The sequence below is a fragment of the Mesoplodon bidens genome (assembly GCF_964165515.1).
Source record: "Mesoplodon bidens genome assembly, chromosome: 8".
Lineage (NCBI taxonomy): Eukaryota > Metazoa > Chordata > Mammalia > Artiodactyla > Ziphiidae > Mesoplodon > Mesoplodon bidens.
In genome coordinates, this window is record NC_138165.1 from 61163622 (window position 1) to 61188789 (window position 25168).

The following is a 25168-nucleotide window of genomic DNA, read 5'->3' on the forward strand; positions in this document are numbered from 1 at the left end:
TTCATAATTCTTTTAAATTATGGGGATTTGTTTGATTTTAAAATATGGGATGAGGAATGCGAGCAGTTCTTAGAAATTTTTAGTGACTCAGCTTGGAAACAAAAATTTCCTAATTCTCCCCTTTCAAATTTCTGGATTGGTTTCATTGTAGAGTATTCTGAGATTACATGATTAACTTTTTTGTAAACTGCTCCCGTTTCCACCCCTTATGTGTCAGTGGGGACATTCTGTGTACTGTGCACCAAAAGAAACTACAGAAGGAAATCAGATCCTGAATCTGACTAACCAGGCACTTGGCATCCTTAATCTGTGAACTCTTATTTTTACTGTTTTAATTGGCTCTATAATAAGTAAATGCTATGCATTTGAACTTAAAATTTTTTTAAATAATAAAATACCACTTTTATCTTTTGGATAATACAGCATTCTACTTTAAAACAGGGTATAACTAATTTCAAAAAATTTTAAATCCACACTCCAAAAACATCATTGTGGAAGGTGCCATCCCTCCCCCAGTGAAGCTGGAACAGCCTGGCTTGGAGGAAAAAAGGAGATCAGAAGTTGCCATCACATAAATCACCTAAAGTGGTCAACAGACTTTAGCGGTAGACATGCCTCTTACATCAGATGCAAACATTGGTAGTGTTTCTCATCGGATGTACCTGTTTGGTCCATTTCTCTAAGGCGAACTTCTGGGTCCCAGCAGTTCTCTTGGACCACTCTGAAGACCTTCCCATCTTTCAGCATCTTTGCTTCTCCCTAAGTCAGAAAACTCACATCAGCGAAAGGTGACCTAAGCTGACTTAGATTAATCCTTCCTTGTATGCTTTGGAATGTGGTTCTCCCCTAACCTTTTTAGGGTTTTTTTACTTAATCCTCAAAGAAGTAGAAATCTGTTTATTTAATAGAACTCAACTTTTTGTCCTTGTGCCTTAATATTGGCTTGGATTTGAAGGGGTGTGCTCTGTGGGTGTCAGTGGCTGGACACAGAACAAGGTCATGGTCACGGCCTTTTGGGACTACACAACTGAGGATTGTGTAAGTCACCTTGCCAGAACCTCTGGCTCCAAGACCCAAGAGGATGGCCCAGCATTTGGAAAACTCTAGATTCATAACATTTTAGAATTGAAAGGACCTCTGAGATAGACCATCTAGTCCAACCCACTTGTTTTATAGAGAAGCAACAGATGGATAGTGAGAGTAAATAATTTGTCTAGCAGAGCAGGGCCCGCTGATGTCAACACCTGCAGGAGGAGGCAGGCCATGCAGTGAATCAGTCTAGCAGCATAGGTGAAATTTGGTTCTGAGCTGCTACCTCTACCAGGCATCATGCCTGCCTTGTACACTACCTTTTAATACTCAGTGTGGAGGTGGGGAGGTGCAAACTAAGTGGCTGTGTGGAGCATGGCAGCGGCCTCTAAATTGGGCCTCCTGTTGCTGATCCCTAAAGAAAAGGGAAAAATTCTGATCCAGGTCCCTGAAATCAGACTGCTAAGGTTCAAATCCCTATTCTGCCACTTACTGTGTGACCATGAGCAAGTTAAACAACATCTCTGAGCCTCAGTTTTCTCAGTTTTTTTTTTCAATTTATAAAACAAATATTTATGTAGCACCTAAGGTGGACAATATACTTTCTCTGACTGATGTAAAACTTTAAGGATATATAGTTGAGGAAAAAAGACAAGTTAGTAATCTGCCACCAAAAAATTAGGTCATAAGCATGGAGATTGGAAAGACTGTGAGAAAAGGAAGAAATTAAGGCAGATTCCCATCCACAGAGATGAAGAACAGAGTACTTGAGCTGGCTGAGCAGAGGTTCCATAAGCCAAAGGTTATTATTATTATTATTATTTGTAGATATTAATATTTCATTATTTTAAAATTTATTGATGTATAGTTTTTTTTTTTTTTTGGCTGCACCGTGTTGGCCTGTGGGATCTTAGTTCCCTGACCGGGGATTGAACCTGTGCCCCTTGCATTTGGAAGCACAGAGTCTTAACCACTGGACCACCAGGGGAGTCCCCTATTGATGTATAGTTGATTTACAATGTTGTGTTAATCTCTCCTGTACAGCAAAGTGATTCAGTTATATATACATTCCTTTTCTTTTTTTTCTTTTTTTTTTTTTTTTTTTTTGCAGTACACGGGCCTCTCACTGTTGTGGCCTCCCCCATTGCGGAGCACAGGCTCCGGACACGCAGGCTCAGCGGCCATGGCTCACAGGCCCAGCCACTCCATGGCATGTGGGATCTTCCCAGACCGGGGTGCGAACCCGTGTCCCCTGCATCAGCAGGCGTACTCTCAACCGCTGCACCACCAGGGAAGCCCTACATTCCTTATCCTATTCTTTTCCCTTATGGTTTATCACAGGATATTGAGTATAGTTCCCTGTGCTATAAAGTAGGACCTTGTTGTTTATCCATCCTATATGTAATAGTTTGCATCTACTAATCCCAAACTCCCACTCCATCATCCTTCTCCCACCCCGCCTCCCCCTTGGCAACCACAAGTCTGTTCTCTCTGTCTGTGTGTCTGTTTCTGTTTTGTAGACAAGTTCATTTCTGTCACATTTTAGATTCCACATATAAGTGATATCATATGATATTTGTCTTTCTCTCTCTGACTTACTTCACTTAGTATGATCATCTCTAGGTCCATTCATGTTGCTGCAAATGACATGATTTCATTCAGATGTTATTATTATTATGCTCTGCAGTGATCTTGTATTTGGAACATCTGAATATCTTTCTCTCTCTGTTATTTAAATTTGAGGTATCCGTGCTGGACTCCTTGGATCTCCTGGAGGATTTGGCATAACTGGGGCACAGCCTTCTTCTCTCGACCAGGCTTAGTTGGAGTGACAGGTCAGTGGTTGCTTTGGGGAGGAAAGAAGATTCTTGGTTCTTCAGTTACCCTGCCTTCATTGCAGCCTCTTCAGCTCCATGAGGAGGTATTGCTTCCAGCTTACCACCCAGCATACAAGGCACTCATACATTGGATGTGGACTGCTTTTGGCCCAGAGAACAAGATGGGTGGGACAGAGTCATGGTCAGAGTCGATAATGACCACTTACTTTAAATCATTTTGGCAGATGGCACAGATTAGTTCAAACTCGTCCCATTTAGCCATGGCTCCATGGTTTCTTCTGCTTTGTGACATCAAATATCTGTGGAGTCTCAGACTCTGTCCCGCTAGCTGTTCTGTCTAGAAACTTCTGAGTTTTGGCTCATTTTTAAGATAGTTATAATAATATGACTTACCTTAAAGGGATCTTGTGAGCATGAAATGGGATACTCTTTATAAAGCACTTAGCAGAGTGTCTGACACATGTTGAGTGTTAGTTATTCTTAGTATTAATGATGTATGGTTAGTTAGAGACTAGGCTGTCTCCCGACATTCCCCTGCTTAAGGACACATGACCTCTGGTGGTGCTTCAGAGCCTCAAGATTGCCCTTGGGCCCTGTGGTGATCAAAGGCCTTGAGCTGTGCTTGATGGAGTTCTCTGCCCTCCTCCTCTTCCTCTTGGCTTGTGCTCAGGTCTTGCTACAGCTTCCTTCTTTATCTTTCTGATCCAAGGACTAGACCTTCCCCATCTCCTTCATGGAGGAGGCCGAGCACTTTTCACCTTTAAGCGCGGCAGCCTGTGCACATCTCCCAAGCATGAGCAAGCCCTCACATCCATGTTTTCATTGCTCACAGACTGGGGAATAGGTCAGTAAGCAAGTGACTTGTGTAACTATGACAGGTATCTATACCCAGGCAGAGCCGAGTCTCTGAGATCAGGACATCATGATTGATTTGCCTCAGTTCTGATTCTTTGCTGACACTGACAGCACCTGAACCACCTTCCTGGATTGGGGACTCTCCTGCAAGAGTACTGGTAGAGGTAGGGCCCAGCCTCCTTCTACTAAAACCCAAATACTTGCTCTCCTTGTCCCAAACTTGACGGATCAATGCTTTGTTGTGAATCAAAATCAAGTGATGCAAAAAGACAAGAACAGTTGAGTTTATGCTGCCAGTATTGATTCCAGCAGTGACCATGAGCTATGTCCATTGGCAGTGGTGCTGGTGGCAGTGTCCTAACTGGGCTGTACCTGTGGCATGGCCTTGGCCGTGGCTTCAGTCACCTGCACATTTGAGTGTGGTTCCCTAAGCATTTTGTAATTCTTGAGGGGCTTAAAATACTTTCAACAAATTCCTTTTCTGCTTAAACTAACCATTCTTTGTTTCTTTTGTTTTCAAGCAAGAGTGCTGATACTGATTGCACAAATAGAATATAGGAACACATCTTTTTATTTGGTGAAGAAGGGAGTGGAGAGGGGTGCTGGTAAAAGAGAAAAAGTTGAGAAACAAACTCTCATTTGGCAATTAGAAGTTTTTTTCTTTTGCTTCTTAATAGGAAAGCTTAATTACCATAAAATACCCAGTGTAGCAAAGTGCTGAAGAGCATGGTCTCTGCATTTCAATAGATAGGGGCTTAAATCTCATTAAATTACTAGCCGTATAACTGGCTAAGTTACAGCCCTTCTGAGTTTAACCTTCACTTTTTCTATCTGTAAAACGTGGACCGTTTTATTTGTCATGCTTGTAGCCACCCAGCATCCTTGGAACACTTCCTATATGTGAAGATATTTTCACATTATGATTCCCCCTTCCTGAGGGGGAATTCAGAATTCACTTTCCCAGCTCCCCTTGTAGCAGGGGCACTGGCCTGTGCTCTAGGCTCTGCCAATCAGAAGCCCCCATGTGTGACTTTGATTTGGAAGTGAGCCCTGTGAGGAAGCAGGGACTCTGCAGAACCCAGAGTCTTTTAATAAGGGGTGTTGCCTGAGGTGTCAGACATGGCTGGAGCAGAAGCTGCAGTGCTTTGGTCTCCAATCTCAGCATCGTCAACATGAGCTTCCTGTCTCACAGCCTTGCTAGAACAGGTCCCCGGCCAGGTACTGGGCATTGTTTCTGTTAGCACAGCATCTGAGCTTGATCTCTGGCCTTCCCAGGAAGTCTGTGAGCTGCTTCTCTAATTAAACTAGCTAGAGTGGATTCTGCTGTTTGCAACTAAGAACACAGAATGATACAGAAGATTCAATAATAGAATGTTTGTAAAGAACTTAGTACAGTCCAGAGAGCTTGCTTAATGAATGATGGCCAGATTTTGTTTTAAATTTAATTTATTTTTTATACAGCAGGTCCTTATTAGTTATCTGTTTTATACACATCAGTGTATTCATGTCAATCCCAATCTCCCAATTCATCACACCACCCCCACCCCCACCCCCCTGCCCCTTTCCCCCCTTGGTGTCCATACGTTTGTTCTCTACATCTGCATCTCAATTTCTGCCCTGCAAACCGGTTCATCTGTACCATTTTTCTAGGTTCCACATATATGCGTTAATATACGATATTTGTTTTTCTCTTTCTGACTTACTTCACTCTGTATGACAGTCTCTAGATTCATCCAATGGCCAGATTTTACCATATACTATCAATAGCAAGGGAGGAAATTGGGTTTCTCTGGGAGGTGCACAAGTAAGTTTTGGTTTCAGACAAAGCAGAACACGTTAAAGCAGAAATGGATCATTTCTTCAGTTCAACTCTTGCATTTACCATTGAGTCCATGAGATGCGGTGGTATAGAGCTTAGCTGCTATAGAGCACTTAGCGGTATAGAACTGGGAAAAGAATCCAGGTTCATGAAGCCATTTTCCACCCTGTCAGGCTGATATTTGGTAATTGGTGTCTATTTAGTAAGCAAATGTTAATTACTATAATTTCCTAAGGAGTCCAGTCTTTTTGGGGGGCTGCCCTAATTATGTTGCAGGAGAATCAGACTTACTAAACTTTTCCCTCCACACCCTTTATGCTGGATCCATGGTAAGGCAAATGAATGACAGCAACTGTCAGGGGAGCTCTTTCTCAGTGAAAATTACCACAGGGCAGCTGTGCCCCAATAGGCTCCCAGTTCTCTTTGCTTTTTTTTTTTTTTTTTTTCTTGCGGTACGCGGGCTTCTCACTGTTGTGGCCTCTCCCGTTGCGGAGCACAGGCTCCGGACACGCAGGCTCAGCGGCCATGGCTCACGGGCCTAGCCGCTCCGTGGCATGTGGAATCTTCCCAGACTGGGACACAAACCCGTGTCCTCTGCATCGGCAGGCGGATTCTCAACCACTGTGCCACCAGGGAAGCCCTCTCTTTGCTTTTTCAACCAGAATTTTGGGACCTGACAGTTATTGTGGAGAATCAATTCTTGATCCCTCTCACGTGATATTTAGGAACCCAGGATCCCTGCAGGGGTATAAATGGGCCTCAGAAGTCAGCACTTGCTGCTAGGGGAGGGACTGGGGGGTCTCTTAGGTTCTGTTTTTAACATTGATCCCAACATCAACCAAGATCTTAAACTTAACTGATAATCAAGTAATTGGAGCAAGCTGCTCTAAATTATTCAACTCAGAAACAAATTCTGTTTTTTTATAAACTCTTGAAAGAAAACCAAGGTTTTTTAAAATTATTTTTATTTTAATTAAAGAATTCTCCAACCATCCATCACCACCCAGATAACTCATTTCAAATATACCTCTAATGTTTTTTAAGCCAGAACAGCATGGGGTAGTAGAAGTCATGATAACTACAGCAGTCAGGAAACCTGGATCCTATGTGTAAATCGCTTACCCTTAAAGTCCTGCTTTATTTCCAGGGAAGCCCACTTCCAATGACTGACTGCCACAGAGATGTAAAGGCCCCTCTTCTTTGCCCTCACCCCCCAACTTGGGACAACTCTGGAGGTTAGCTTTAGAGCTTTTTGTAGGGTCAGCTGAGGCCTCCACTGAGACTACATCACAGCCCAACATTGCCCTCTGTTTTATCCTGGTTCCTTCTTTTCCCTTTCAGTGATGTCCATTCTAAGAGCACTTCCTGATAAACCTTCTGCATGCTCATCTCCATCTCAGAGTCTGATTCCCAAGGAACTTCACTTCTGACACTTCTGATTCTTAAGTTCTAGTTCTAATACTATCTGCAAATGAGTTCAAATATGGCTGGTATTTCAAATGTCTGGTATTGTGTATCATTAAAAATGTATTTTATGGAATTAACCATATGATACAGCAATTCCACTCCTGGGCATATATCCGGACAAAACTGTAATTCAAAAAGATACATGCACCCCTATATTCATAGCAGCACTATTCACAATAGCCAAGACATGGTAACAACCTAAATGTTTATTGACAGATGAATGGATAAATAAGATGTGGTATATATATATACAAAGGAATGCTACTCAGCCATAAAAAAGAATGAAATAATGCCATTTGCAGCAACATGGATGCAACTAGAGATTGTCATACTAAGTGAAGTAAGTCAGGCAGAGAAAGACAAATACCATATGATACCACTTATCTGTGGAATCTAAAATATGACACAAATGAACCTATCTACAAAACAGCAACAGACTCACAGACAGAGAGATCAAACTTATGGTTTCCAAGGGGGAGGGGAGGTGGGGGAGGGATAGACTTGGAGTTTGGGGTTAGTAGATGCAAACTATTACACACAGAATGGATAGACAACAAGGAAAAACCTAGCACAGAGGGAAAAAAGAAAAAATGTATTTTAAAATCCAGTATTTCATATCAGATTCCATTCTCCTCCCCCTGCCCCCAGTCCCCACTCAGGCTCTCCCTCTAGACTATGCAAGCTCCCAGGCTGGTTGGGCTTGAGGTACAAAGGTGGCAGAAATGGCCCAGACACTGTCACCATGAAGCAGCCTCTGTCCCACATGACGAGGTTCTGAAGGACAGCTCCACGGAGGCTCTATTACAACCACCTCCAGCTCTATTCACTCAGCCTACTGCTCTCTCCCCCAGATCTGCTTGTCCTCCTGGCTTGGCTGCTTCTGTCCTTTGATATCAGCATTATCTTTCTCATCCCTCTGAGACTACATCATTTTCTCACTTCCCTCCGCTTGACATGTCACCATCCCATCCATTTCCCAATGCCGTTAATTCTGTCTCCAGAATGGACGCTGCAAGGGTCCACTTCTCTCCATCTCCACTGCTCCAGCTCTGGTCCAAGCCCCATACTCTCTCACCTGAACGACTGCTCCAGCCTCCAGCCTCATCTCTTGCTGCTTTCACTCTTGCTCCCCTCCAACCCAGTCTCCACAAAGCAGCCAAGTAAACTCTTAAAACCCTAAATCAGATCTCGCTATCAGGTCTCTGCTTAAAACTCATGAATCGATTCTTGTTGCCCTAAAGGTGAAATCTAAACTCCTTAACCTGGCCTAAGACCCTTCATCATCCAACACCTGCCTACCTTCACAGCTTTATCCCACTCCTACACCTTTATAAGTAGGCTCTTTATTAACCCTTTTCAGAATATTCTAAGTATGCTGTTTGTTTTCTGTTTGGAACCTGATTGACTTAGCTAAAAAATATGTACATAAACATATTAAATAATACTATGTCCTTTTTAATAGGTGCATGTATGTATAAGTAAAATCACAGGAAAAGGTCTGGAAAGGTACCCACCAAACTGTTAATAGGAATTACTTTTGAGGATGGGGAGGGCTGATCCAAGGGAACTGTAGCTTTATCTTCAATAGCTTAAATTTTAAAAGGAGAATTTATTTGACAGCCTTATTTTTTTTAAGTACCTGAAATCAAGAAAGGTTTCATTTGATTTTGTCCTTTTTTGTATGAATGTTATATTTGCATTGCAAATGGGACTCTTTCTCAGTTCATGTAGTTAGTTAATTCATATAATAAATGCACGTAAAAAGAGAAAAATAAATAAAAATAAAAAGAATTTATTCAGATTCTACATATGTAATGGAAAGTTAAGCTTAAAAATAAAAGCATGAAATGAGGATATTGGACTAGAGGAAAGGCTTTCAATCGATTTTGGCTGCGACCCCACATTAAAAAATGTATTTTCCATTGTGACCCACTACATCTGTATATATCTATTGGGGCTGGCCGAAAAGTTCGTTCGGGTATGTTGTATACGGAAGAAGGCGAACGAATTTTTTGGCCAACCCAAGATTTATACAGATACAAACTGAGACAAAAGTTTGATGAAACAACACTTACTCTTACCATGAACAATACATTCTGCTATTTTCTTTTGTAATCTATTTTATTTTTAAAGCTGTCCTAGCCCACTGAATTGATATTCTGACTCACTGTTGGGTTGCAACCCATATTGTCAAACACTGGACTAGATGCTCCCTAGCCCTACAGTCCTATGATTTGTTATCTTCATGAGAATTGCCCCATGCCTTGGCCTTCCCACCCCCTTGAATTCCCTTACTATTTATTTTCTTTTTTGCTCAGCACAAAATTGTCACTATCTGTATGTTCTTTATTCATTTGAGTGTCTTCCTGGCTCCGCAGTGAGAGGGAAATCATGTTTTAGAGCAGGAACATGATTGAAGATCACACAGAATAGTGTGTCTGAAAATGCTAAGTGTGATGGAAATGGCATGTGTGTGTATTTCAAGGGCCTGAAGAATACTCAGGCAATGTTTCTAGATGCTGCTGACCCATGGATTTGAACTAGGTCCTGTGTCTGGCCTCCTTTGAACGCTGTTGGGTGTTCCTGCCATCAGCACTCAATTCTGCCGCCACCCCATGCAGCTCCTGAGAGGAGGCTGTACATACTTTTATGAATCTTCAACCAAATTATAAATATTCAACCCAAGGACAAATGTTGTTTTTCAGTTCTGAACAAGGCTTTACCATGGCAAACAAATACCCCTTGGTTCATTCCAAAAGCATTGAAAAACCAAAGGTTAAGAAGAGAAACAAATAGGGCAGACCAGAGAAGTGTACTGGAAAGACCTTTCAGAAAACAGGAATCTCTGAGGTAAATCATTCATGGGGGACAGAAAAGATTTGTTCACCAAAGGGATACAGGAGAATGAAAAGAAATTTCTACCACAAAGTGCTGGATTTTCTCATTGCTCTTAGCTGAATTTGCATATTTGTATATATTTGCGTGTTGTTTTCCAGTGACTGTGATCCCTGACTACTGTAATTAGGCAAATACCAATTTGGTTCTGTTTTGATTTGTTTTGTTTCTGAAACAGAGGAAAGGAAAGTGTCACTGTTTTGTTTTATAAGACTACTGTTATATCCAGTTTTGCTGGAAATATCAGGAAATAGATTTGACTGGAAATATTTTCATTCTTGGATTTCTTTTTGTTTGTTCTGGGTTTTTTTTTTTTTTTTTTGAGATTTGCTGTTAAGTTTTTGCAGTCTCTTTGACATAGAAACAAGATGAAATGAAGGCCATTCAAATCCAGTGTCAAGGTTACAAACTGCAGCCTGGGACAGGGAGTAAAAAAAAAAAAAATTACAGGCTGCCCATCCCTGCACTTGGGGCTTCCCAGTGGCCTTGTCATCATCTCCACTCAGCTTGTCTTCTCTTTTGGGGAGACTTGAGGCCAGCTTAGATCATCAGCTCCCAGGCTAGGAACTGACACTTTTCATGGGAGAAGTGCAGCCCAGTGTCTAAATTGGCACTTAGTGGGTGGCCTTTGACGAAGGTGGAAATGGGCTGCTCCAGAGATTCTGATGTTTAAAAAACTCTTTAATGATTTCCCACTGCCTTCAGGATCAAGTACAAAGGCCTAAACCCATCCTCCAAGGCCCCATCTGATGAGGCTTCTGCCTACCTCTCCAGCTTCTTCCCACCACTTTGTGCCCCAGACTCTTACCTGCCTCTATCCATCCTCCACAGATCAGACAAGGTGACCTTTTTCAGCTGCTAAGACCCTCCGAAGAATTTGCATTACATTGAGAATAAAACCCGGCCTCCTTAGCACGTGCTACAAGTCCCTCCATGATCTGGCCCCTGCCTACCTGGTTTCCTTCCATCTCCCCCTTTCACCACATCTCAGCCAAACTGCCCTCCTTCCTGTTCCTTGAACACAGCTCTTCCTCATATGGCGGGCTTTACAACTGCTATTCCCTCAGCCAGGGATGCTCTTCCAGGCTTTTCCTTCTCATCCTCTAAGTCTTTGCTAGCTCCCCGACCAGCCAGCCCAGATGCATCTCCCCAGTTATTGCCTGTTCCAGCACTGTTTTTTATTTCATTCTCTGAAGTGATCACGTTTGTTTGTCTCCCCCTAGAATTTGAGCATCACAAGGGCAGGGAGTATGTCTGTCTTGTTCACCAGCATATTCCGTGTGTCTAGACTGGTGGGCCTGGCATCAAATAGGTGTCAATAAAAATCAGTGAGTGAGTGAATAGAGCCAGTGGTTTTCAAACTTGAGTGAGCATCAGGACCAGCTGGAGGCTTGCCAAAACTCAGATTGCTGGTCCTATCCTCAGTGTTCCTGATTTGGTAGGTCTGAGGTGAGGCCCAAGAATTTGCCTTTCTCCCAGGTTCCCAGGTGAAATTGAACTTGCTGGTCCACAGACCACACTTTGAGAAATGCTGGGACCAGCCCAAGCCAAATGCTTGAGTTCTAGGCTTACGTGTGTTTGATATCTCCAAGCCTTTGCTCCCTGTCTTTGCTTTCTAGTTTCCTTTATTCCTTGGGCAAGCCTTCACCTCTGCTTCCAGACCCAGAATGAGCATCACTTCTTCCAGGAGGCCTTCTCCAGTCCTTGGTGCCCAAGTCTACATCCTCCAGTACCTGGTGCAAAAGCTGTCCTCACCTCATCACAGTGCATTGAGTTACCCCTGCACGTGGTCTTCCCACACCACCAGTCCTCCAGGGGCCTTAGTCATGTCTGTGCTCCACTGGGAGCTCAGGGGGGTTTCCCATGCACTCCACGAGGGCATGTGATGCCTCTGAAAATGAAGTCAGACCTGACCTCTGTGCAGCTCTAGATTTGCAGCTCTCTCTCAGGCTGAATGCTTTGCCCCAAGCCTTCTTCCTCTCGCTCTTTCCTCTGAACAAACTCAACCCTTTCTAACAGTGGCTTCTTCTCCCTTTTGCCTCCAATGTTTAATTTCTCAGCCTGTGCACAAACCTAAACTGTTCCATTTATTTGGTCAGCTGTAATATAATGTAATAACTGTGGAGAGGGCCAGGTCGCTTCCTTGACACACAGCAATGCTAAAATTGGTTCTAGGGCAAAAAAAAAAAAAAAAAGAGGGAGAGAGAGACATTTCTTAATGGCTTGTCCAATCCCAATTTTATCTTCCTAAATGCTGTTCTTTGACGTTATCCCCATTTTTGCAAATAATTTTGAGAAACCTCAGTGCTGTCCCCTTGCCTACTATAAAGTCGATTGGAGGGCAGAAGAGTTGGGGGTTCCTAGAGGCCCGCCTGCTGGAAGGTTTCAGACTCAGCAGGTCTGTGGGTCTGAGGCACGCTCGTGCTTTGGGAGAAACTCACCTTGCCGTGGTGGTGGAGCTGCACCCAGCCTCCGTAACCGAATCTCTGTGGGGGAGAGGAAGCACAGTTAGACTGAAAGGTCAAAGCAGAGAGGACTGCAATAAAGGCGCATCCCTGGGACAGAGCATCCCAAGCTCTATCCTTTCAAGCAACACTTTCCCATTTTTCCCCACGCCCATGATCACTTATTCAACATTTATATTCAAATCAATGTTTTTCCTGAAATGTATTTATTCAGGAAGAAAATTCTCTATCATAGACGTGCTAGTTTTACCTTTTCTCCTAATGCAGGTTGTAATTTTTTTTTTTTTAAGATGTTGGGGGTAGGAGTTTATTAATTAATTAATTAATTTTTGCTGTGTTGGGTCTTCATTTCTGTGTAAGGGCTTTCTCTAATTGTGGCAAGCGGGGGCCACTCTTCATCATGGTGCGCGGGCCTCTCACTATCGCGGCCTCTCCTGTTGCAGAGCACAGGCTTCAGACGCGCAGGCTCAGTAGTTGTGGCTCACGGGCCTAGTTGCTCCGCGGCATGTGGGATCCTCCCAGACCAGGGCTCGAAACCGTGTCCCCTGCATTAGCAGGCAGACTCTCAACCACTGCGCCACCAGGGAAGCCCCAGGTTGTAATTTTTAAATAAGGATGCACATTAAAAAATATTTGTGTACCACCTAAAATCCTTTCCAGGCCACTAGGAGTACAGACCGTAGGGACCACTCTTTAGGAAATACCATCTTAGAACGTTAACCCTGTTCTTCAAACTGTGGTTTGCAATCTGTGAGTAGATCATGAAAATCAGTTTAGTGGTTAATGACCCAGATGTTCTAAAAACATGAAATAGTACGTGTAACAGATAAGGCTGGTGTCCTACCCATATTCCTTCCCTGGAGTGCTTCTGTGCACACCAGCCCTCCTTCAACTAAAAGCACTCGCATTTCTTTGACAAGATTTTCCCTTTTGCCATTGGCGCCAACTTTGATTAGGCCCTTCTAGAAGATCAGAAGTACCAGGAAATTAGTGGTGCTAATTTCCAGCCCCCAAATCCCTCAGTCAACGACTGAGGGCATTTGTATATAAACTGCACACACTGGTTTCCTCACCTCCTCGGGCAGGATGACTCTGAGGTGAGGCACACATTCTACACTTTCACTGGCTGCCTTGCTTTCTCTGCCTCATTTCCCCACTCTACTGGTGTTTCCTGGCATCACCTCCAGAGTAAACTCTTTGCATTTGAATCCATATCTCAGGGTCTGCTTCTTGGAAAACCCAAGCTAAGATAGTAAAGCAATGGAATGGAATGGAATGAAATAGGGTAGGATAGGATAGGATAGCGTAGCATAGCATAGAACAAATATATTAGAACGGCTTCCGTGTAGTATTAGTTTCATGAAACTCTTGTTTCCATTATAGATATAAATGTTTGTACCGAGTCACAGTATGAAATATATTTCTTCTTGGGGGTCATGAAGAAAAATATTTGAAAGATTCTGCCTGTGAACATAGGCATATATGACTCATGTAACTATAGGTTTTTAAATCTCATTCTGTTCATTTGTCAAACCCTCATGGAGTCCCACCATGACCAGCCTTTCTAGGGCAGAGAAAATAGAAGTGAAGGGCAGTTGCAGCCTGTGTGGAGCACAGTCTTGAGAGGGCGAGGCCGGGGTGGGTGGGTAATTGAAGAGCCTTACCGTGTGTGAGGCATGCTGTGATAGAGTGACATACAGGTTCCCCGGGAGGAGGGGGGGAGGGTACTGACGCACAACGTGGGCCAGGCGGTGTCATGGGAGGGAGCCTGGAAAGGTAATCTGGGGTCAGATTGGAGAGGTGCTTCCAGTGTTGAGCATTTCCACGCTCCAGAACAATGGCTCTCAAAGTGTGAAGTTAGGGGGAGGGTGTGGAGGCCGGAGACCACAGTGTGAAGGGCTCATGGACAGCTCTTGTCAGCAACAACGGGTAGAGGTAGTGAAGCTAAATGTTGCGCAAGTCCTCGCTTGTTGTGGTTGGATGAGACCAGGTGACCATGGTTTGGCTCTCATGTCATGGTACAGGGACATTGTCTTGAGGGGGGCAGGTTTTGGCAGATCCCTCTTCCTGGCTTCCCTCTCACCTGCAGACTCAGAGGGGAGGTCTGGGCCTGCAGCACAGGGGTGTTTGTCTGTCTCTATGTCTGTCCCTGCATTCTGCCCCAGTAGACTTAAGATTTGGTCAGTTCTTTACCAGCCTTGTTCTACCTGGGCAGAAGATCTGTCCTTGAATTCCAGCTCCAAATTGTCACATGAGCTCTGGAAGTCCACCTGCCTCCTCCCAGGTGACACTGGAGGACCTGGCTTAGTAGGCTAGTCACACAAGGGAACCTGTCCATCAGGGACCCCAGTTTCTCCTCCCGGCACCCAATTTCTCCTTTGTCGGTGCCCTCCCACCCTTTCATGCATTCAGTACCCTTGTGCTTTTCCCCTCTCTTCTCCTGGATAAAGCTGCCCAGAGTGCATGTCGGGGGAAGGGGTGGAATGGCCTCAATCAGTTACACTTTAGAGTAAACCGAAATGCTCTCTCGAGCCAGAAATATACCATTGAAATCTTACTTTACTGTAAAAGGAAAGGTTTTATTTCCTTCTTTCCTCCCCGCCTTCTTTCTTTCCTTCCTTCCTTCCTCTGTTCCTTCCTTCCTCACTTTCTTTCTTTCTTTTTCTTAATTCCCTATGGAATGTTAACCCACAAGTTAGCTGGTGAGAGAAGTATTGCCCTGGGGAAGGGCAGAGAGGCAGGGAAGGGCAGAACGGAGGGATCTGGTCACACACAACAGTCCGCCTACAAGATACTTTCTTGGAGTAACTTAACATCTTGAAGCCGTTGTTTTCTTATGTGTGAAATGAGGCTCACCGCAGTCGCGGTGACATAAGGTTTTATGGGAATTGACTGAAACAATTCGGACAAAGCTATGGACACCAGACCTGGCTTACAGAAAGGGCTTCATCAATGCTAACCATGATAATGGTGGTGACAGTGGTGGAAGCAGAGGCGGTGGTGGCAGTGGTGGCAGTGGTGGTGATGATGATGGTGATGACGGTGCTAGGGATGGTGGCGATAGTAATGGCAGTGGTGGAAGCTATGACATGGTAGTGGTGATAGTTGTGGTAGTGAGTTTGGTGACAGTGGTGGTGCCAATGATGGTGATGGTAGTGGTGGCAGGCAGTAATGGCAGTGGGGGTGGCATGGCGGTGACAGCCTCTTCCATCCTGAGGTCGTGAAATAAGGCGTACGCTGGGAGCAGACACTAAGGAGCGCTATGAAGGAAGGAGCCCTTTGGCACTCTATGTTCCTCCCTTCTCTGTCTTGGAAAGCACTTGGAACGCTTTGGAACACCTTGTACTTGCCCTGAGCCTTTACAAAGACCTAACCTATTTCGGGCAACTTTATTCTGCTCCAAATCTGGCCTCCACACAATCCCCAGCCTCTCATCCTAGGTTGAACCAAGCCTGGGGTCTGAAATTTTTGACCCTCAGAGTAGTTTTTGCCAGAGCATATGCCAGGAGGCATTTACCATCTGAAAATGTTTGACAGTGACCAGTGTCCCATAGACATTTATAGGCATGACAAATAAAAAAACATATTAAAAATTCAAGGGAATTCATTTCTATCTACAAGAGTTGTGTTTCTGAAATGGGTATATGTGAATCGGAGGTTGATGAGCTGAATGACATTTTTAATGTCTTGGGGACCTCACACTCGTGAGGTGAATAATGAACCTCCTGGGTGATGAAACCAGATATCTGTTTGCTCAGAGGAGTTGTTTAAAAGTCAAGTTATGTCTGGGATTTTGTCTCCTAAAACCTTACAGCGTTCAAGTGCAATTAAATCATCACTAATGAAAGAAGATGTAAATGTATATTTCTTTTCCTAAAGGCTGGAATTTTGGGACCCCATTTAAAATTAGAAGAATCTTTGCAAACCTTACTATGGGACACCTAGTAGGTGGGCAATGAAGTCTTGCTGAAGGAAAAGCTGAAACCTTATCAGCATCCTTGTTGTTATGAGTAATCTCATTGTGGATCAGTCTGAAACAACTTTCACCCTGGTTTCTTGGGCATGAGTGTGGGTCCTGATTCATCAGGAACAATGTAATCAAGTGCACCCTGCACTCTTTCTACCTCAGGTAGATTTTCCCCCCTAAGGATCTTAACTCTAACTCTGACTACAATCATTATTAGCAAGTGAAAATGAAAAACTTTCTCAAATCCCAGTCCTTTGTAATCATTAGTTAATCACCAACCCAGGCGTGTTGATTCTGCTTTTCTATGTCTTCACTGCATAAGGAGGTCAGGGTTTTTGAAGTGTGTCTATTAATATTTAACAAGAAAAGGCAGGTTTGAAAAGAGATATCAGTTCTTCCAAAGGGGCTTCATCTTCCAAAATAAAACTAGGACTGACTTATTCTTTTCATTTTTTTTTATTGGGAAGTTTGAAAAAATGGTGAGAAAAGATCGGAGATTGATGTTTTGAAATAATATTTTACCTACTAAGAAACGATTTGAAGACAAAGGAAATTCTGCTAGAAATATTGAACTCTATGAACACCAAGGACTATCTGCTATCCACTAATGTCACTTTAATACTCTGCTCATATAGACTGGAAATAAGGACAGAGAGAGAGAAGGAACCCACCACCATTTAGATGTATTTTTATTTATCTCCCTCCTCCCAGTTTGAAAACACAAACTGTTTTCTGCGAATTGTTTCATCACTGACTTGCCTGCAGTCCAACGGAAACTTCCAGCACATAGCAGATCACATTGCTTGACCTGCTGTGAGGAAGCCCTCAGTGGGTTTACATGAGTGTGGAGAGTTGGGGAGCAGGCTGGTGTCTAGCAGAGGGAAGCAGGGACATCCCCCCCATGATGTGCTCCTGGGCAGCTCTTGGAAGGTAGGTGTGGGCGTAGAGCTATGGAGGGGCCACCATAGCCCCATGAAGCTCTGGGATTCTAGCCTCATTTCTGAGTCTCAGGGGCCTCATTTGTCCAGCAGGGCTAATGATAGAAATCCTATCTGAAACTCACAAGATTTTATGGAATCAAATTACATGTATATATTGCTCTCTGGAAGTGTAAGAGTATTATGATTATTATTACTACCATCATCAGCATCATCAGCATCAAGTATATCAGTTATCGAAACAAAAACAGACTCACAGACATAGAGAACAGGCTTGTGGTTGCCAAGGGGGAGGGGAGGTAGGGAAGGATTGGGAGTATGGGATTAGCAGAGGCAAACTATTATATATAGGGTGGATAAACAACAAGGTCCTACTGTATAGCACAGGGAACTGTATTCAATATCCTGTGACAAACCATAATGGAAAAGAATATGAAAAAGAAAAAATACATATTATATGTATATATACTCAGTTATATACATATAACTGAGCCACTTTGCTGTATAGAAGAAATTAACACAACATTGTAAATCAACTATACGTCAATAAAATTTTTTTTAAAAAAGTATATCAGTTATCTGCTTGCAGGGTGTGAGACTGCTTGATAAAAGCCTGGTTAATCGGTACAAAATGCCCCTCCCCTCTTTTCACGAATAATTAGAAGATAGGAGGGCATAACTAGAAGATAGGAGGACATAACTAGAAGATAGGAGGCATAACTAGAAGATAGGAAGGCATAACTAGAAGATAGGAAGGCATAACTAGAAGATAAGAAGGCATAACAATAAAGAGCCAGCAGAACTTGTGCTAGGGGAATCTCCAGGGCACACAGCTGTGGCTATAGCCTCCCCATACTCTGCATCCCTGAGCTTCTGGGGCAGTTTTTTTTTTTGGTGGGGGGAGCAGTTTTAATAATGCCTTCAGGGCCCTGCATTAGGTGAGGCGGCTAGAAATTGTCAGCTCTTGGTGACCAGTTCTCCGCTCAGAGTGGAGGCAGGCTTGGGAGGTAGGGTTATGGCACAGGATACTAGGTAGAATGTTTTGGGTATTCATCACTAACATTGTGCAGTGGTGTCTACACTTTAATAAAATATGATGAGGTTGACAGCATTCAGAGCAGCAAGTTCCCATGTAGGCACTTAGGCTCCTTTTGGAGGGGTTAGTTTGATAGGGTTAGTTCTTACCATGAACTATAATAGGAAAACCTTTCAAAGATGGTTTAGCATCACTTGTATTTTCTGATCTACAATGTCCACTGTCCATCTTAACCTAAAATACCAGTGGACAAAGAAACACCTAAGATGACCATTCTTCCAAAAGACAACTATGAGAAGAAAATCGTTTCATTTACCTGCACAATGAAACAGTGAACCACATTTTAATTAGAGTTTGGGTTCATTCATTTTTCCTCACTTGGGATAAAAAAGATGAAACACTATGAGTAGTGTATAAGTACTAGAGAAGGCTGAAGATTGGGTAAAATCTGATACTTAGCCCGAACAAAAACTCAAACCAATTTTAAATTTCTTTCATTTTCCCCACCTTCCTGTTTTAGTATTCATTTAAAACTTCTTAATGACAAAAGGAAATTTCCATCTTTTGAGAAACACAGAGAAGAGTCTTGAGAGACATTCACTGTGCAAACGTTTCATGTCATTTCCTCTAGTTTTTTTTTTTTTTGATGTTCCTACTCTGTACTTCATAACAAGGATTTACAGCTTAAAGAACATCAAAAAGGAATGGTTTCAGACAGTGTCTTAAAATAGACAAAAAAAAATTTCCACAGAGCTATCATTTGGTGCTTCTAAAACTTATTTTAAACATTTTAGAAAGGAGACATGTTTTAGAAGTAATGAGAACCTATCACATTCTATTTTTTAATAGTCTCTTACTTGAAACTGTAATTGTCATCTGTCTCCCCAGCAGCTGAATATGTGACTTAAATGGAAGTAAACCTGCTTGACTTATATCGTCCAGAAGTTTTAAAGAGTGCTTCATTTGAGGGGAAAAGGGATTTTGAGAGAACACTTACTTCTTTTTATCAATGTTCTTTCAAAATAAATATGAAATCATTTTAAAAAACTAGGAAATCAGAATAACTTAATAACTACCAAATAACTTAAAATCACTCCTAAAGCAGAGAAACTTAACATCTAATTCCCAAAAGAAGACATCATTCTATAGTAGAGGCATTGAGAAATGCTGGAGAAGTTCTAGAAATAATTCAGCAAATTAATCACCCTTACCTTCTTTAGATCTGGCCATTCTTTTGGTAGAATATGACTGTGGATGTCAATTTTCATCTCCACGGGATCAGAGGAGACACATGTAAAGAAAGAAGTTTTGATATGAAGAGGTCTTCATGAAAACCATGGAGTTAATTGATTTACTTCATCCTTACAGCTGCCTTCAGGCACCACTCAGTATGCCTGCTCAGCCGGTATAGATTCATTGGAGCTACCTTCTTAAAGTCCACAGTTCTGTTTATCTGTCGACTTGGCTTTGGGTCAACAACTCTTTGGTAATCAGGACTCCGGGCACAAAACTAAAAAAAACAAAACAAAACAAAACTGTACTAAACCCCGTGAGGTCAAATGTACTGCAGACTGCTTTTGAGTTATAGCAGGTCAAAAATGGACTAATCTTTGTTTTTGAATATTTTAATTTTTATCAAGATATACATAGTTAAAAATCAAATATCAGAAGACTTTTAAAGAAAATAATAGATCCCTGACTCATCTGTTCTTATTCTTGGTTTCATTCCCCAGAAGAAACCAATTGTAATGCTTTTTGCTTTTTGTACGGTAGTTACCTCTATGTCTTTAAACAATACTTAGCAATTGGCTTGTTCATGAAAATCTAGCATGTTGAAACGTGTGGAGGAAGTTTCATCTTGACTTTTAAATCATAGAAAGAACCCATACTTGGTATATGTTATTTCCTCCATTGCCTTTTCTTTCATTTGTTCATACATGCATTTGACAAACTTTTATTGAGAACTACTATGTGCTGAGAATATAAGGTTGAATGAGAGATAAAATGATATGTACATTGTTATAGGTATTTGTACAGAGTGTAAGTGTAGGGAGGAGTAGAGGGTTGTCAGAGCAGTTTGGGGAGGGCTTCCACTGGAGCATAAAGGGAGGCTTGTGGTCCTGCTTCCAAAGAGAGCCTGGAGCAAAGCAGCCCTTTATTGTCCTGTGTTTGTCCTTTCCTATTCCTGGAAAGCTTAAAATGTTCAGGGGACCTAAGGACCCTGGCAAAACCTTGAACCTGCTTTGGAATGCTTCCATCAGCTCAGTCTCCACAATGAAGGGACTAGGTAGTTTAAACAAAAAAACAACCTTCCTACTAGGCTATTCAACTAGAATCTGGATAAATTTTAACAAACATTCTTTTCAACTAGATTCTGGATAAATTATAACAAACATATATTTAAATGCTTGCTCAGCTTGAAAGAAAATACAGGAAATCCTCAAGATCATTTTTGTAAAAAGTTCAATGAGCTTAAGCAAATGAATTAGCCTTAAAATAACATGGAGGCACATGCCAGTACTCAGAGTAAGTGTAAGCAGTTTTAAAGCACTTTATATGGGCTAGGCACTGTTCCAAGCATTTTACTCAAATCAATTCATTTATTCTTGATAACATTCCTCTAAGAGGAACTATTACCAATATTCATTTGATAGGAGAGGAAACTGAAGCACAGAGAAGTTAGGTAACTTGTCCATAGTCACACAGTAGTGAGTGTGTGAGTAAATAAGCCAGAATTTGAACCCAGGTAATGTGGATTCAGAACCCTGGAGCTTTGAAAATTAATATCCTAGAGGGAAGTGGGAGATCATGCCATAGGCTTGTATGAAGTTGAGACTCCTTCATTAATGAATTGGAAGAGACACTTGCATGGAGATGCGAGGGGATTGAGCATATATAAGAGTATATAAGGGTGTCACAAAGTACAAAGGGTAGATTAAGAAAGTCTAAAAGGAGTCTAGTTGGAGTGCTAAAAGAGGAGAGAGAAGTTGGAGGAGAGATACTCCAAGAGATAATAGCTAGGAATCAAAACCTATATCTACAAGGATTAAGAAAAAACTCCCTTTCTAGAAGCTTTCCAGTGAAACTACAGAACACCAATAATAAAGATCCTACAAACTGCTAGAGAGAAAAAGAGAATGCCTTCAAAACTCAGCAATTAGACTGACAGCCAACTTCTCAAAGCAATGATGGTAGCCATAGGACAATAGAATAATATGTTCAAAAAGCTAATAGTCAACCTGGAACTGTATACCTTGTAAAATTTTATTTTAACAGTGAAGAAGAAGTAAAGAAATTTTCAGATAAAAACTGAGTTTCCTACCAACAGAACTCGCTTAAGGAATTTCTAATGATATACTCCAGGTAGGAGGAAGAATGACCCCAGGAAAAAATTGTCTGAAATGTAAAATGAGTGGGGAGTAAAGAAACTGGTAATCTTATAAGTACATTTAAATAATATTTTTAATAATAATAATAATAGTGATGATGATGATGCCTATTTTACAGAGTTAAGGCACTAGCAAAAGGTTGTCCAGCTATATTCTTTTTTTTATGAATTTATTTATTTATTTTAGTCTGAGCTGGGTCTTTGTTGCTGTGCGTGGGCTTTCTTTAGTTGCAGCGAGTGGGGGCTACTCTTTGTTGCGGTACACCAAGGGCTTCTCATTGCTGTGGCTTCTCTTGTTGCAGAACACAGGCTTTACGCACTGCAGGCTTCACGCACTGCAGGCTTCAGTAGTTGTGGCACGCGGGCTTCAGTAGTTGTGGCTCACAGGCTCTAAAGCACAGGCTCAGTAGTTGTGGTGCGCTGGCTTAGTTGCTCCACGGCATGTGGGATCTTCCCAGACCAGGGCTTGAACCCGTGTCCTCGGCATTGGCAGGTGGATTCTTAACCACTGTGCCGCCAGGGAAGCCCTGTCCAGCTATATTCTTGGTTTTTCTCTCCAAAGCATGCCCTCCTAACAGTGAATCTCCTCATTTTAACATCTTTTGCAATCTTGATAAGCTGAGAATTTCCTAAATCATCAAGTCCTGGTTCCTTTTCTCTTACCAGTTTTTCAATCTTTTTCCTCTTGCATTTGACTATAAACAGCAATAAAGAGCCAGGATGAACGTTTAACATTTTGCTTAGAAATCTCCTCAGCTAAATATCCAATTTCATTACTTATATGCTCTGATTTCCACACAACTGCAGGACACACAATTGAGCTACGTTTTCCATCACTGTATAACAAGGATCCCCTTTCCTCCACTTTCTAGAATGTCCCTCATTTCCTTCTGAGCCCCCACCATTAGTGCCTTTAACATCCATATTTCTACCAATGATCTATTTATGATGATTTAGGTATTCTCTGAGACAATATCGGCTTTCTCTACCATGCTCCATAATTCCCTCTGAGCTTTCTTTCACTGGCAGAATCTTTAACATCTGTATTTCTACTGACTGCCTGTTCAAGGAAATCTAGGATTTTTCTATCATGCACCTCAAAGTTCTTCTAACCTCTGCCCACTGCCCAGTTCCAAAGCCACTTTCATATTTTTATGTGTTTCTTACAGTAGCACCCCACTTTCAGACGTCAAAATCTGCGCTAGTTTCCAATAGCTGCTGTCACAAATCTTAGTGGTTTAAGCCAACACAAATTTATTCATTTATAGTTCTGGAAGTCAGAAGTCTAAAATGGGTCAGCAGGGCTGTGTTCCTAAGGAAGGCTCTAGAACAGAATTGGTTTCCTTGCCTTTTCTAGCTTCTAGATACTGTGTGCATCCTTGGCTCATGACCCCATCCTCCATCTTCAAAGCCAGCAGTTAGCATCTCATAGTCCTTTTCTCTGCTTCTGCCATCACATCACCTTTTTTTTACTCTAACCCTCCCATCGCCCTCTTCTAAGGACTCATGTAATCCCAGTGGGACCACCCAGATGACCCAGGATAATTTCCCCATCCCAGGAGCTTTAATATAATCACATTTTCAAAGTGTTTTTTCCCATGTAAGGTGGCATTTTCACAGGTTCTGGGTGTCCTCGAGTAGGGACGTTATTCAGCCTCCCACAATGAGTCATGGTAAAAATTTCCAAAGTAACTACTAAAAGATTACATATAGAGTATGTAACTTCCAATCCAGTTAAGTGGAAGATGGAATAATGAAAAAAATATCAATTCAGGGACTACCTTGGTGGTGCAGTGGTTAAGAATCTGCCTGCCAATGCAGGGGGCATGGGTTCGATCCCTGGTCCGGGAAGATCCCACATGCCGTGGAGCAACTAAGCCCGCGAGCCACAACTATTGAGCCTGTGCATCACAACTCTGAAGCCCGCGTGCCCTAGAGCCTGCACATTGCAACTACTGAGCCCACGCACTGCAACTACTGAAGCCTGCATGCCTAGAGCCCATGTTCGGTAACACGAGAAGCCACCGCAATGAGAGGCCCAAGCACCACAACGAAGAGTAGCCCCTGCTTGCCACAACTAGAGAAAGCCCGCGCACAGCAACCCAATGCAGCAAAAAAATACTCAAACCCCCCCCCGCAAAATCAATTCAGAGGAAGACAATACAGGAAAAAAGAAACATAAAAAAGATAGGCAAATAGCACAAAATGAAATGGCAGAAATAACAACATCCAACCATGTGTTGTTTATAGGAAATGTGTTTAAACTATAAGTATACAGAAAGTTTGAAAGTAAAAAGGTAAGAGGAATTAAAAGAAGCAAATCCTAACCAAAGGAAGGCTATGATAGCTGTTTATCATAAACAGGGTAATTCAAATAAAAGAGACTATAAAACAAAAAGCATTATTAGAGCAAAAGAGGACCACTATATAATAATAAAAGGTTCAACTGACTACAAAGCCATAGTAATTCTAAATTGGTATAACAAATGGCCTCAAAATATAAAATGCACATACACACATACATATTTGACAAATCTTTCAACATAGGTCTCTCAATTATTGATAGGTCAGTCAAATAAAAATTATCTGCAGGGAGCTCCAGAGGAGGGCCCCAGTGCTAGGGAACCACCAGAGAACGTCAAAACCATTCCACAAGAGAAAGAGACCCTTTTAAGCCCCAGCCTGCCCACAGAGCTGTAAGCCATTTTACTACATGGTCGGTCAGGTAACAATTTGCCTATAACCCTAACATTTAATCTCTCTCCTTGCTTCGACTCTGTCAATCAAAGAGGTCAGTCTTAAGGAGAAGCAGAAATGCCAGTTGGGGAAGGAGAAGAAAGGACCATGTGCCCACCTTTAGGAAGAGAAATTGTACCTTTCAATGAGGATTGAAGAGATTATTAATGTATTGTTGTAGACATTTTCACTTTTTTACCTATGGATGGGTTTGCAATTTAAAGTGACTTTAGGAAGTTTTATTATCTAGAAGGGAGTGGAAATGTCATGGAGACTGTCTAGGTTTTCATCCAGAGGAAGCAGAAAGACTACCTTCACCAAGCAGCATCAAAAGGAAAGTAGGAGATTTAAAATGTTGCACATGCAACTATATCCAATGAGTGTGTCTTCAGTGTACGTGTAACAGAAGAAGAGAACAATGCTTTTACTTCTGCTTATAAAGACAGGCAAACTTTTTGGCTAAATGTGCAGAAGGTCACAGTGTCCTCATGAACAAAAGAGAATACTCTTTCAGTTCCTACCATAACACTAAGGAAAGTGACAGCAAAAAGGAAAATTGTATAAGATCTCATCTCCACATTTAAGAAAATGAGTTATAAATCAGATGAGCTTTATACTGGCATTCCTTTGTGGAAAAAGGCAAAAGATCCTTAAATTATTCAGTAGTTGTATGAAAATAAAATATGGTTTAGACCAAGTCTGAGTAGCTCCTTTCTCCTGGCCCCAATCTGATGG

General features: G+C 42.1%; 1 protein-coding gene across 6 annotated transcripts in view; it reads right to left on the bottom strand.

The window, feature by feature from the left end:
• The window catches only part of ACMSD (aminocarboxymuconate semialdehyde decarboxylase), a 65360-nt gene extending 45476 nt beyond the window's left edge, over window positions 1-19884 (bottom strand). For 2 of the 6 annotated variants that reach the window (XM_081242097.1, XM_081242096.1), the window contains exons 1-3: window positions 19521-19867; window positions 12345-12389; window positions 663-759 (exon numbers count right to left, since the gene is read on the bottom strand). In XM_081242097.1, coding sequence (XP_081098223.1) covers window positions 663-759; window positions 12345-12389; window positions 19521-19577 — 199 coding nt within the window. In that variant the 5' untranslated portion in view covers window positions 19578-19867. Of the gene's footprint in view, window positions 1-662; window positions 760-12344; window positions 12390-19520 lie in introns of all 6 variants that reach the window. The other 4 variants (XM_081242101.1, XM_081242098.1, XM_081242100.1 and 1 more) reach the window with 4 other exon arrangements.
• Window positions 19885-25168: the final 5284 nt, after the last annotated feature.